The sequence below is a fragment of the Pogona vitticeps genome, chromosome 1 (genome assembly GCF_051106095.1).
Source record: "Pogona vitticeps strain Pit_001003342236 chromosome 1, PviZW2.1, whole genome shotgun sequence".
Lineage (NCBI taxonomy): Eukaryota > Metazoa > Chordata > Lepidosauria > Squamata > Agamidae > Pogona > Pogona vitticeps.
Window position 1 is genome coordinate 226,727,080 of NC_135783.1, and position 15,417 is coordinate 226,742,496.

The window sequence follows — 15,417 nt, forward strand, 5'->3', positions numbered from 1 at the left end:
TACTTAGTATTTAAGGTTATGTTTTAAAAAGGGAAGAGGTTTCAACATTACATTTTTAGCTTAGCTGTAATATAACAGAGGTCATACAATTACAGCATTCACTTTTGTAGTTTCCAGGAGATGATTTTACAACTCCTTTTGCTGTGGAACTTATACACCATATACTGTACTTTCTTTCACATGGCTAAATGAGATGTGGAAATTGTTCTCTGCCAGTTGAAAAATTGTTACTGGAAGTTCACACCATTTCTCTCTCCCCCCCCCCCCCCCAAAAATAGAGGTTTTGGGTGAAAGGGTAAGTTATCACTTGCACAAAGGGAATTCCAAGGAATTTACAACAGAATCACCAAAACAAGTAAATAATTAAAAGTGCCAGTATTTTGAAAGCTAGACACTCTGTAGTGTACAAGGGTTGGCTGTAATATTTAGCAGAGTGAGGCACCTGCCTAGCACAGTGCGTAGGGGTTGTTTTAATTTATTCTAATTATGGTTTTACGGCCAAGAAGAGAGCAAGATATTAGATATTAAATATTAGATATTTTGTGTTGGATTCCAAAATAACTTTGCTATGCTAAGATGCTGTCCTTGAGATGAGAGGCTCCATTTTCTGTACTTCCACAGGAAACAAAATGATTGGGGCAGGTACTGTTCTATGCATACTCTTGTCCACGTTCACTCATGAGGCATTTAATTTCTCTCATGTTTCTCACTTTTCTTTTCTTGATGATCTCATTTGGCAGCTATTTGTTCATGGACTCTATTCTGAACTTTCTCCCCCAGTATTTATTGTCATGCAGTTCTTATTTATATATATATATATATATATATATATATATATATATATATATATATATATATATATATATATATATATATATATATATATATATATATATATATATATATATATATATATATATATATATATATATATATATATATATATATATATATATATATATATATATAAAAGTACAGTGGCATTATAACCCAAGAAAACTCACACTGAAATAAATCTCCTAGTCTTTAAAGTGGCACAGTATTATTGCTTTTATTTTCTTTGTTGTTGTTGTTGCATGTGCTGACTTGGACTTAATGTGACTTCATCTTTGAAGGCTTGGATTTTAATTTTCCTCTGCCCTAAAAGAAGATGTTCATTTACAGAAATGTATTTAATATTCAGTTATTCAGAAGACCAATAGCCTGTCTTTTGAATGCACTGGCATTATAGTGTAGCTTACAATTAAACAGTAGTTCCATCAAGGGAAAAATAACAACAAAAAACTAAAAGGAGGGGTGTCCATCCATCCTTATACGAGTGGACTGTGGCTTGTGTCCTGGGTCTTCCAAGCACATAGAAAATGTATGGCTGTAAAAAAGGAGCAAGAATTCATTTAGCTAATGATTGTGTTCTGCAAGATGGAAGCTACTGCTGAATTTCATCTAGTGATAGGCTGAGACAATTAATTTCTTTTTGTCCTCAAAATCCTTACCTGACAGGACAGCAGAGGGAGGTTTTAACAGACCACAAAAATAAGGAAGAAGGCTAAGTTGATCTCAAGAATTAAGGTATTCTTCTGTCTGGGATTAGTGACTGGGGAAACCTCTCTTATCCTAAAACAAACAAAACAAACCAGCTACATTGTTGAGTTGACTATTTAAATTGATTTGTTGTTATTTCAATGAGTTTAAAATCTGTTCTGGAAAGTTCTGAAAGATGGAAGCAGTCTGTTATCGCTCAGAGTGTTACCATTTATAATATCTGGTTTATGTCCTATTCTGAAGAATGACCTACCTGGCCTATGTAAATGATAGAAAGGCACTTGCTGTTGGCTGTGCTTATTGATTCCTAAATTACTGATCTTGGGCTAGAGCTACCTCTGCATCATTGTGCAGATCTTATTTGTTAGATAGGATCCTGTATTCCTTTGTGTCCTTAACAGGAATGTGGCACACTTCCTCTTGCATTCCTTGGCAATTTAAAACACTCTATTACACATGCCTTGACCATTTCAGTCCTGTCTCTTGCATTTCTTGATGATCTGGTCTCATTTGGCAGCTATTTTGTTCATGGACTATTCTGAACTTGAAATAAAGTTAGGTAGGGCTTGCCACAGTCATGTTCCTGAACGTTCTCCTCATCCGTGTTAGCTCTTCCTAATTTAATTTTTTGCAAAGTATTACAATGAGGAATTTGAAAACATCTGTTTTCTGGGTTGGAGTGGTGGGCAACGCCCATTGCTTAAAGTCCTATATTTAACTTCTCAGTTTAAAAAATACAATAAAATGGTCATACAAATATAGCTGACAGTTTTCACTGATTTTTTTGTGATCATGCACAAAGGTTGAAATGGAACAAGAGCGGCAGAGCAAGGTGCAGGAAAAAGGACAACATACAAGATTTTTGTCTTAAAGGAAAGGTCACACAAGGGAAGAAAATGAACTTAGAAGTAAGGGGCTGAAAAGTAAATGAGACTGTAGTCCTTTGCCCACTTATTTGAGAACAAAGCTAAGTGGGTGTCAGATCCCACTGAAATCTATGAGAGTTACTCCTGGGCAAGCATGTATGTACCAGTACCGTAAATTTAGTGATCACAGGATGCATTATGGAATGTCTGTGCTTCTTGTGTGACTTTTGGCAGCACCTTACACGGCAAAAAAAAAAAGCACTGCTGGGTTAGATATATATCTAGTTTTTAGCAATTAGAAAACTGCTGATTCTAGCTTGAAGCCTAAATGAACCTTTTTATAACACAGATCTCCCTGCCTGACACCGATTATCAAGTTCATCTATAAAGACTGACTATAATTTATCATCAGTTGTGGGAGGCGGGGAGAGAAGAAATCTGGTTTCTGTTATTGTTTTATTCAGTTCAAGTGCTTTCAAAGAACTTGTTAAGCACAGAAAATCTGCATGGGGGTTGGAAGTTGGGGAAGCTATGGATTTTTTAAAAAATATCCCATTAATTAATTTCTGTCATAAATGCAAAATGGCTTCAGTGATTTCTGAGGTACCTAGCACTAGTAAAATATTAAATTAACATGATGAATAATATAGATTACGAGATCAATATGTCCTTGGATAGGTAAGGGCAGGGCAAGCTGCAGATTTAAACACGTAAAATGCTTGAAATTCTTCCATCTTTTCATGACATTTTTATTATTTTTAAATAAAAAAATAGGCATACTTGGTACTTTTGATCAGGGATTAGGTGTGAAATGAAAAACCTTGAGTTCAACAATAAATATTGATTTTGTTCATCTATATTTAATTCTCCTAGCAATTTATGTATATAGGCTGCTGCTGTACAAATGCATTTCACAGATAATTTTTGCTAAGAACATGAATCATTTCACTTGTTTTTGGTTAATCTAAAACCCAATTGTTTTATGCATATGAGACGAAAGGTTTTATTTGTTGTGGGCACCTGTGAATTTGATCACCTTAAACTGTTGCTTAACTTAATACTAAAAGATATTTGGACCATAGAGGGTAATACTACCAGTTCATTCCATATCTGAAATTGGAATGTAGCTGATGGACATATTAGAAGTAGTATCATTTGGGGGGGATATTCAACTGTAGCTTTGCTCCTGCAGTTTTTAAGTGCAAAACTTTAAGTGGTAATTAGTTGGCTTTATAATTTCCAAGGCCTTCGAAGTGGTTAGCTACCACAAGAGTTGTAATTTTAAAGTGTAACTTCTACTATCTCAGCATTCAAAACTAACTAGTTAGATTTTTGTTACATAAATCCTCCTATACTAAGATGTTTTTAAAACCTGCACTGAGTTGTACAGTATTCTCTCTAATCCTAATAAGTATTCCAGCATATTGAGGGTTAAAATTGGGGTGTAATGTACAGTTTTTGTGGTGTAGGAAAATGCAACATTTATAACATGACAGAAGCCAGTAGTGATCGAAACTTTACATGTGCCTTGTGATTACTGTCATAAATAACAGTAGTTTGCAGTGTTAGTAATACAGCACTTGAACTAGCACTCATGACATAATTATAGTAATAATAAAAGCAATTTTAAAACCCCACTGAAAGTGAGTAAAGTTATCTCTTCTTCTGTTATAACTCAGTTATGCCTTAGGTATTGTAGAAAGAAACTAATTACAGTACAAGTAACTTATAACTTTTAACAGGTGCCAAGCTCAGATTCTGTTTATATAAGCAACAAATAGTACCACTCTGATTCTAATTATATAAGCATCAAAGTGAACCTTTCTACCAATTGCCATCCTTCTTTCATGCACCTTTTATTAGTGTCGCAGCCACATAGATGTTGGTCATTCATTATAGACAGCCTCACCACTTTTACTGACCTCTCACAATCTGATGCCCGTATCACAAATGCCTTCTGAATTGTTCCATGACAGGTGGATCAAGTGGCAAGGGATGCATAAAGAGGAGTTCCTTAGTAACTTAACTATTATTGCAGAACACTCCTGAAGCTTAATTTAACCAAGCCTGTTCTAGACCTTCTTAAAGATGCACTACAATAACCTCTACATTTTAACTACCTCCAGATGGCCGACTCTAATCTATAAAGGGGGAAGGAATACTTTAGTACTTGTCTGTACTGATTTTATTTCCATGTTCATGTATTTGTTTATTTAAATATACTTCTTAACAATATTTCAAAAGTTTGGTATTTTCAATGCATAGGTCATAGTCCACCAACTCCATCCCCACTCCCATAAGAGTGTTGTACTCATCTGTCATGTGTCCTTCCACCCATCTGTTTTTTTCCAGAGTTGAGCCTACTCAGACATCAAGAATGGATCTCATCCTTTTTTGTGTGTTTATATCTTTTTTCATACTGCTGTACATCCAGTTCCTAGTAACTGAAAGTAAATAAAAGATCAAAATAAGTACATTCTCATTTTGTAGAAGGAGCAATGCAGTGGAGGAACAAAATAAAGGGTTGGTTACATTGCAGTGTGTTTCTGTTTACAACACGTAGAACAAATTACTGAGCACTAAGTTTTAAAATTAGATTCTTATGGGGATTTCACATACTGAAATTTTGAATCCTCTATGAATTGCATCCAACAACCGCTAAGATAATAGATTGTAAGTTGTTAGTATTGTGGGAGTGTTTTGTTCTGTGATTTTTATTGTTTTTCTTCCCTTTCCTTTGCAATGGACACTCGGCAAATAAACTAGCTATCTGAAGTTAGGTGCAGGGTCCATCAGACAAGCTTCTGATAGTAATGATTTTCAGTCACTGGGGTAGACCAGATTTGATCTGAACCAATGATCTGGGGGTTAAAGGCTCCATATACTATTACCAAATCTCTGAGCCACCCAATTCCCCAAGATACAATATATACCTGATATCCTGAAGAATGGCCCTTATCAGCAGGATAAGAGACTGATTCACACAAAAAGTGCATTAGTAAAATAATGATTAAAACATGAGAAGTAAACCAAACTCTGCTTCCTGGTGGCTGAAATCAGTAGTGTATTTAGATGCATTACAGTGCGGGGTGAATCTCGGCTATTTAGATCTGTACTTTACAGACCAAATGTTTGCACTGGCTGTCTTCTCTCTCTCTCTCTCTCTCTCTTTAATAATATTAAGCCCACAGTATGTTTTATATTGTGGATAATCCCAAACTTGAGTCTAGCTTTTGTTTTAGTTAAATGGAAATCCTTCCACCAAACAAATAAACAAACTATGAGAGGCCATCATCATTTTCACAAAAGAAAAGTAAAATATTGTTTCAGGAACAATCTTTGGTTCAATCACTTCCTTTTATTTAAAAAGAAAAATAGTGCAATAGTACATTACATAAGAATAGGCTTTTTTTGCAGGATTTACAATACATACAAAAGGAGATTTACAGAAGGCTGTTGCAGGTAAAAGGCAAAAATCAAAGGAGTCAAGGCAGTTATTGAGAAGAATGATCCTCAGGTGCTTCCACATGGGTATGACCCCAACACTCAGATAGTTCCTTCTTTTTCTTATTAATATGAGGCAAGAACAGTTCATTTTTTATAAATTTAAGAAGAAAGCTGAGATGAACTCGAGTTTATTTTTAGACTTATAATTAATAGCATACCTTTTGAAATTATTTGTCCATGTAAGGATTACATTACATAACATCTTTATTCCAGTGGCAGCAGGATGCAGCTGTTAATCTATTCTGCAGATAAGTTGTCTTAAAGATTAAACTAAGGGATGTGCTGAGGAGAGGGTCTTCATATATTATTTGTCTAGCAAAGAGATTCCAAGCCCACAGACTAAATTCTAAATCTGCCACTTGATAGAATAACTGGAATTTCTCCTAAGGACAAAAAATATGAAAGAAAATACATGTGCATTATCTAACATAAAATAGAACCTTGAAAATTTATCAAAAAGGAATAGAAAATGTACTGTTTTTCATTCCAGTATTAACACTGTATTTTAACATAATGCATCTAGATTAGAGAAAAGAAAATCTTGATTCTTTTCAGTGCTTAAGATTGGCTAAAGATTCATGCTTTATACAAGAGCATCCGAAGCCAAATTCAATTTTTTCGCTATTGTAGGATACACCTATCTATCATGTTCACACTATTAAATGTTTTCACTATCCTGTCAAAAGAAAACGTACTGCTTTCTAACCACAATTAAGCCTCCACCCCTTTCTCTAAGCCTGTGATACATAAAAAAAACCAGTTTTCTTCCCAGTGTTCACGGTTTATTGAGACAGACAGAGGAGATTACCTTTAAAAACTAGGAACAGTTCTCATGGCTGTGGTGACCAGGCAAATTTGGAAGTTAAATTTCTCCTTCTAATAGTTGGATTATCTGGGGGGGGGGAATCAAAACATCCCACTGTTTTGACCCATTTCTCTCCCCACCCCGTACAAAGCAAGGAGAAGCAAACATATATTGTGTAATACCCGACATAATAGACCCATCTGTCCATTATGAAACAGAGGTGAATGAAGTCAGTGTCGTGGTTATTGCATTAGACTTTAGATGGAGAGACCATGACTTTGAATGAGAAATTGAAAGAGAGGGATACAACAGCCCTAGGTAAAGATAAAGGTTCCCCTTGACATTTAGTCTAGTCGTGTCCAACTCTAGGGTGCGGTGCTCATCCTCGTTTCCAAGCCATAGAGCCAGCATTTGTCCAAAGACAGTTTCCATGGTCACGTGGCCAGCGTGACTAGACACAGAACACCGTTACCTTCCCACTGTGGTGGTACCTATTTATCTACTCACATTTACATGCTTTCGAACTGGCGAGGATCTGGGACAAGCGACGGGAGCTCACTCCATCGTGTGGATTCGATCTTACGACTGCTGCTCTTCTGGCCTTGCAGCACAGAGGCTTCTGTGGATTAAACCGCAGCGCCACCACAGCCCTACTCATGTATTATTAAAGCTGACACCGTGAACATGTTTAGAGGAGCACACCTAGGCCTGTTCTCTTCCATTGTGCATTCTTTACACTTGTAGAGTCTAGTATGAAGAGAATTGTTATTTGCTTTTAGACTCTACAAAGGAGCCTTAGTTTCTGCTTGCATGAGGAGAAACCTCTCCTCTTGGGCAATGAAAGGATGAGGCATATGACAACAGAGGGATTGGGGCTAGTATGTTCACACCACCGACTTTTGTAATGTCTGAACAGACCTAACAGATCGAGATTTTCTGGGATTTCTTTTCCCAGAACCAGAGAGAAATACTTAATCTGAAAGTTAACGAAACAGTTTTGAAAGTTTTCACATCTACCAGGAGAAGTTCTGCTAGGAAGCTGTTAGGCTCATTCATTATTACTGCACCAAAACAGTTCTACTACAAAAATTAACCATTCAGGACCACAGCGCTCTCTCTTTCACTCATGTATACATACACCACAGCCAATCAATCAATCAATGCAGACCTTTCATGCCTAAGAGCAAACCCTCTGTGATGCTGTGGACATTCCTTTCCATGCATAAGGGAAAGAATCCACTTGGGAGGCCATTCACAATCACAGCTGGTTCTGTAATCAGGGTAGTAAGGATAAAAGGATCAACTTCTGTATGTGAATCAGGAATCTGTCCTAGGTGATGCTCCAGAATGTGGGGTGCAGAATAAGTGTGACAGCCTTGGGCCTGGCTTGTCTATTTTATCTTCCACTAGAAACAATGGGTGAGAACTTTTTTTAACAATCAACCTCTGAGGCAATTTTTTTAATTGCTCTTACATAAGAGACATATCCAACTTTCGATAGTAGAAGTCTGATAAGGCACAGAGTGGTATTACAACGAGCCCTGCTCTGCCTCAACCTTCGTAGCACTGTTAAACTCTGTAGTTATCTACTGTATACTAACCTGTGAGTCGCTCTCAATAACCTCGGTGGAAATTAATTCTTACTAGCCATGTACAGAATTGTAAAATTACTAGTTTAAATGGCACTCAGCCAGGTGTTTTAAATTGAAGCATGTATAGAATTCAACTAAGTGATCATTACCTGTAGTAGTTCTCTTAACACATTAACTATTAATTGTGATATCTCTCTGATCTAGTTAGTTATGTGTCGTTAAGTCAAAACTGATTTAAGCTGACTTAAGTAACATTAATAGGGCTTTCAAGATAAGTGAAGATATTTAAGGAATGATTTTACCAGTTCTATTCCCCCTGGTGAATTTCCATGGCTGGCTGGGGATTCAGGCTCTGGTCTCCAGAATCTTAGCCCATTTCTGTATCCACTGCATCACACTGGGCACCACAGCTGTGATCTCCACTATGTCAATATGTAGCTTGTTCCCTAACTTGGGACCTTTCCAGAGGGGGAGGGAGGGAGAGAGAGTAGCTGGTTTTATGGTGATTAGTATGTTTTTCTTTGATTAGTGTACTAATCAAACTAGAATACACTGACTCTGATGTCATTGGACATGATCCTAATAATAATAGAGATGCTTCATTGCAAACAACTGGAAGCAAATGTTCATCAAATATTCACTTTGTCCACTAAAATGTTTTCACTCATACACATGCTCTTAGTGGTCAGGCTTGAACCTGGAGGCCTGCTGATTTTAAAGGAGTTTAATCTGTGATATATTCAGTGCTGGGTGGTTTCTAGGACTTGAATTTCAGCTGGTTTATCTCAGGGTCATAATGAAATAGATATATATAGACTCGATAGTCTGACTGTGTAGAGACAAAAGAGGTAAACAATAGCAGCAGTGTAATCCAGTAGTAAATACAAATCCAACACATTAGCTAGTTTTACCACCAAAAATATATTTTGAAGTATTATTATTTCATTTAATGGGAGTTAAACCACTTTAAACTAGCTAATAAAGCTCAGCTGCCTGTGAACTGGACTTGAAATATAAGGAGAGCATTGTGCTTTTTTTGAAAAGAATTACTGAATGAGAGCTTGAGCCCATGTTTATTAATGGATCTAAACAGAACTTAAAACCCATCAGAGCTAATCTTCAAAGTGTTCCTTTGTTACAATCTTCCTTCCCCCACCCACCCTTTGGTATGCTGTGTATTATATTGCCTATATTCTTCCTGGATGATCCTAAACCAGCCATTTCACTTACCATTGAAACACAAAGTAACTGTTTGTTCTTGGGCTGCCAATAGTTTATTGATCCATTCATTTCTGCCTGGCACTAATACTGAAAATGAGGAATGAGTATGCCTTTATATGAGCAGCACACCTCATTTAACAATGGATGCTGCAGAACCTTGTATATCTGTAAAGCTCCTGATATGTTCAATGTTATCACACATTTCTTTGATGATATTACCTGAAACAAGAGATGGAAGCATGAGATTTTTTAAAAAAAAGCCCTGAGAAAAAAAAGATACTTTTTTAAAAATGGAATTCTTCTCTTAGAAACTGATAAGAAATTTTCTTCGAAGAGATAAAATGGATATTGCATAGTCCAGTGATGCCTTTTTAATATAATGTGCTGATATAATATAATGTCCAGTGTTTCATTTTATATTGTTTCCTCAAATTGCAACACTTCTCCAACTACAGTTAGCAAAGATCTGATTGATTTTGGTCTGAGGGGATTGGACCCCAGTGTAATTTCCTCTTTCCTTGCTTTCATTTCTATTAGGGAGAATTTAAGTTCAACAGGCTTACACATGCAACATGCAAGGTTATTTTTTAGGAGATTTCATTAATGTTTGCATTATAAAGAATCTTTTAGAAAAAGCCATACAGGCAATATATATAAGATCCTTTCCCTGCCTATCTTCTAGATTTTAAATGAACAACCCATTAAAACAGTACAATGATCTAGACATTAAATGGATAGCAAAAGTCCTAGCTTTTCCACTGAGAATAGTTAGATATATGCCACTCCATTCAAAGTGTAAACAATTTGGTATACTAATATTTGTTTCTCTGCCTCTTAGAGGCAGAGAAACCCTTAATGAGAAGGGTTATAAGAGTGACAGGGAAACTAAATGCAGTACTATCGGGATGATAGACTCTATTATGAATCTAGCATCATGATAGCATTGCTCTCATGCAGGGCGGAATGGTCAAAGCTGAAACACCAGTCTAATATACATCCATCCTCTTTAGTAATTAATAGTAGCATCAGCAGAAAAGAACTGTTATTTCTAGTGATAACGGAGGCAGAGAAATTGTTGAAGTGCAGCTACTGCATAGCACCAGTAGTGGAAAGTGATACTGCTGGAAAATCTTTTATAGACAACGGCAGTGACACTCAAGCTTAACTATTGGTAGTATTGCATAGCAGCAGTAAACCACTTCTGAATATTTTGTACTTTGTAAACCCTATGATGGTGCAATCCAAAATGAAACATAAGAAATGGGGCTGGAAGATAAGACTTCCAAGTCAAATGGTACTCAGACAGGATGAGTGGGGACAAGCAATGGACAAGTACAAATTACATTATCTTTAATGAAGCAACTGGATTAAAGCTTTTTTTTTTAATTATTTATTCATTCTTTAGAAATAAATAAATAAATAAATAATTTTTTTTAAAAAAGCAACTGGATTAAAGCTTAAAGGAAGTCTAGCTGTTGCTGCACAAGGAAACACAAAGAAAAGTGTGATGCTGTATAATACATAGAGTTGGAATGTGAAGTGTGAGGAGTATGGATCAAGGAAAACTTGAAATGTGAAATGAGGAATGCTTGGTGTATGCGGACTGAAATGGGATACCAACAGACCTCTTCCAAGCAGAGAATGAATATATCAAAGCCCTAAGAAGAATAGGTTAACAAATAGGGAAATCAAAACAATGATCTGTGGACTAGAAATGTTCTTCCTATATATTCCAATTTGAAACAAAAGAAGCACCAGAGATTGCAGGGCCATTGCCCCAATTTTTCATGCAAGCTTGAGAAATGTTACAGTAAAGGCTTTTACCGTTTATGCAGTGAGAAATGCCAGATGTTGTGCTGTAAATACATGTTGGCTACTGCAATAAAATTGGCAGAAAATAGTAATAAGTTGAAGTCACCATTGAGGAAGGTTAATGAAGAAAGTGCAAAGATTGCAGGTGAACATTACAAAAATTAGGATTACGGATGAATTATACAAAATTAATGTAGACAACGAAGACTGTGTTTTCCAGTGTCTTGTCTTCTTATGAAATGTCTGAAGTACAGTACAATAGTCTTAGTCTAGTCGTTTTAGCATCCAATGAGCATTCAGGTGTGATTTGGTCTAGCACCTACTGATTTGTCTTTCTGGCTTCTCAAGGTATCCATAAATATCTCATCCAACATCTTATTTCAAATGAATCAAATTGTGCTTGTGAGCTTTCTTCACTGTTCTCCTTTCACACCTATACATGGTAACTGGAATATCATAATACAGCTGATCTTGGCTATGTTCTTCAGAAACCCATCCTTTCCAAACTCACTGAAAAACATAATAATGCTAAGAAACATGGAAGATAAAAGGAGAAGATGAATTCCTAAAATGAGATGGGTTAAATCTATAAAGGAAGTCACAGCCTTTAGATTGTAAGACCTGAGCAGGACTGATAATTATGGGAAATTTTGAAGATCATTAATTCTTTGAGCAGGAAGCAACTTGATGGCATGCATAACAGCAGTTGCTTTATCATTTTGTTTCTGTCTTCAACTAGCCTTCTATAGCTTACAGTAAGGTATGGGAAATATAGGAAAAATATGGTGCTGAAAATCAAGTTATGCCAATACATAACACATACGTAAAACATGGGATTTTAGATCCTTGTAATAATCTTTGGATTAAATACATATTCTACCAAAACCTCTCCTTACAGCCGTACACCTCTGCCCTGCCTCCTAAAAATGTTTGGGTTAGGTTGTGGTGCCATGGGGAAAGAGATATTCCTGACAATCAAGTGAGGTCACTTTCAGTGAACAGAACCCATAGCCAACCCAGCCCAGCTGCATGCACCTAAATCAGAATTCAGTTCATTGAAATCAGTGAATTTTTATCTGTATGCATAAATGTCAGTAAATTTTCAAGCCTTAACAATACCTATCTTCTTCTGAATTGTAACAGTATCCTGAATTGTATCACTGTGATTTCAGTCAGTTGGGCTCTCCGGATAGAGTGTAGCAGAATCCAAATAAGATAAATAGAGTTAGGTTCTTTGATGTACATCTAGCTGTTCTTAAATAATAATTCCTGAATAAGAATGGAAAATGTAAATTACTCTGGCAATGCTGGAGATACTGCACACATACAAATTCTAAAATCAGCTGCTTAAAATGTAAATGGCACTTATCTTTTTTGCAGATTGAGTCCTATTTGTCTGAGCAAAATCATTAAAGCTATGATTTATCTCAAAATGGACTCTATTATTGCATTTAATTTTAATGGGGGATTAAGCCTCAAAGTATTTAACTATCTCTTCCTTTTTCTACTGTGACCATTGATCAGGCAGTAATTGAGTATTTACAGTTTGAATAACTATTTTTGTTTTCATACAGACTTGTGTTTCTAATTTCCATCCCCTTCTCTTAAATTGTTACAGAAATTGAAGCAACCTGAGGAAACAAAGGATGATTCTAAGAAGAGGTTATCTAAACTTTCCCTGGAGTCCCTCAACAAGTTTAACAGCAGCAGAAACATTTTATTGGAAGAGAGGAATGTTCTGGACAAGGTTGGAGGGCAGGAAGAAGAAAATGAGAAGACTGAAGAAGTTTCTCTAACTAGTTCCAATAGGCATGGTGTAGACCACTTGGAATCATTGAGTGATTCTTTGTATGACAGCTTCTCGTCCTGTGCAAGCCAAGGCTCAAACGATATATAAGTACAATCTGTAGTGATGGACACTAAGTGATGTTTGGAAGAGGAAAACTAAATACACAACAAAATGAAGCTGAAGACAAGTGGCTAAGACTCACAGTATGATACTATATGCAGATATATTCATGTAGAGCAATAAAGAGGGAGGCGACTGCATTGTAATAAAAAGACTGAAAGTTAAACACCAACATAGTTGTTACTGAAAAGGAGTCTTACTTTTGCACTTTTACAAGTATCTGTACAGAAGTTGTAAAAAATGTTCTTTGGGGGGAACAGGAAAGAAAATTATATTTGTAGAAAAACATGACAGCAATAATTACTAATTGGTGCCATGCGCCTGACATGGCAGTTTACTAACTATAACACTGATGTTAATATTAACAAACTCAGTAAAAAAATTTGTAAATTAAAGATTTATAAATATTCTAGTCTCAAAACTGTATGTAGAAACACTGCTTTAATGCAAATTTGAGCTTGCCAAATTATGATGAAACTGCTTGGACCACATTGTACAACATACATTTTATAAAATATATATATAATAGTGCAATTTTAAAACCAAGATTTTGTTTGAGCTCACATACTGTATTTCTGTCAGTGTTACTTGGTCAAAAACTTCCAAGTGATACTTTGCTTCCTTTTTATTTGTAGCCTTCTGTTATCAATATTTGACCTTCAAAAGGTCAGATAAAAATCAACTTTGACCTAACCTTTTTTAAACTATGTTAATCAGGGGATCATGGTGTAAAAATGCAACTTAGATTTGTAAAGTACACTTTAAAACATTTTAACAAGAAAAAGATTGGTGCTAGCAAACAAAATTTTGGGTTTCTTTTTTTTTTCCTACAAAGACTGTTTATATCTAAGGAAGAAGTCTATTTCAAAGGTGGAGCTTATTTTTTTTAGAAGTGGATTATTTATAACAACTTTTGTACAGCAATCTGTAAGGTAGATATATTTGGGATACTTCTAGCCCCTTTATTGTGTTTGTAGCATATACGTGTTCATTCCCCCCCCCCCGCCGCCGCCTAGTATGATGTTGTACTATCAGTGTTACCCTGTTGATACTTTTGTGCATTTCATGTTAAATGATGCAATCAGGCTGAAATTTCATTGTCTCCAACTTCTATAAAATTTCTTTTTGATTTTGTTTCTGAATAAAAGTCATATCACATCTGAATATCAAAACAATGAGATATACAGGTCTTTAACTATGAGAATGGGTTGGTTTTGATACTGAAAAACTATCTTGTAATAAATTTGTAAGCATGATCTTTCTGGTTTGTGTAAAATACACAAAGGTGTCAGAAAATAAATCGAGCAACGCTTCTTTACAAAGAACCACTAGCAGGAAAGGTAAGGGTGATACTGTAATTCTCCAGCCATTTTCTTCCCCAAACCAAGCAGCTTTCAATGTTCCACGATTAATAAGTGTGCAGACAGGATGCAAAATCAGTCAAATGAATTTGCTACATGGCAACTAAAAGTAATTTAAGCTTCACCTCAAGCATCACCAAGCGCCTGCTTTCTCTTTTAAGGCAAGATGGTGAATAATGAAGAGCAAAAAAAAGATCTTTTTAAAGAAGGGGGAAAGGAAACTGGGGGAGAAGAGTATATACAATTGCAATAGAACAGCGTTAGACACACTATCGCATATGAGATGAAGTACTGTTAACAACTAAATGGAAGTCCACAAAGATTCAGGAGGCACGGTGAAAAGCAAGGTGATGGCCTGGGCAATCATGAAGTATAACTGACCTTTACTTTGTATTTTAAAGGCCTTTATATCTATATTTCTATAACTGCCCTTTATATTTCTGAGGCAATTGTGTTTTGTTTTTTAAGCGAACTTGTGTCAAGACCCCTGAAAACGCCTCCCATGGCGCTTTCCCCGATCCCGGGCGATCCTCAAAGGCCACGGCCCACTTCGGTATCTCTGCCCTCCTTACCTGGGGGGATAAAAAGCACGGTTTTCCTTGCCACCAGGGGAGAAAGATCAACCCGGTCCGACTGCCCTAGAGCCTTCAGGTGTAAAAAATCCCCGCCTCCTCACCCTCCCCCCCTCCCGTTTTCCCTTTGCCTCCCGGCAGAAGGCTCACTGGCTCGTATCTCTGGCCAGAGGAGGCCAAACTGGCCACAGACCGCCCTGTCCGGCGAGACGACTCCACAGGGGCAACAC

The 15,417-nt window shown here is 36.4% G+C and overlaps 1 protein-coding gene and 1 long non-coding RNA gene across 24 annotated transcripts in view; one reads left to right on the forward strand and one right to left on the reverse strand.

The window, feature by feature from the left end:
* NCKAP5 (NCK associated protein 5) overlaps positions 1–14,429 on the forward strand; it is a 762,731-nt gene extending 748,302 nt beyond the window's left edge. For 22 of the 23 annotated variants that reach the window (XR_013537157.1, XM_072984241.2, XM_072984248.2 and 19 more), the window contains one exon: positions 12,964–14,429. Coding sequence is in view for 22 of the 23 variants with exons in the window: in XM_072984241.2 (XP_072840342.2) it covers positions 12,964–13,242 (279 nt within the window). In the remaining variant the exon portion in view is untranslated. The remainder of the gene's footprint in view (positions 1–12,963) is intronic. The other variant, XM_078377098.1, reaches the window with a different exon arrangement.
* LOC140702852 (uncharacterized) lies at positions 1,038–2,475 on the reverse strand. Its single transcript, XR_012082120.2, has 2 exons — positions 1,494–2,475; positions 1,038–1,369 (listed from the first exon to the last, which is right to left on the reverse strand). It is a non-coding gene; the product is annotated as an uncharacterized LOC140702852 (long non-coding RNA).
* Positions 14,430–15,417: the final 988 nt, after the last annotated feature.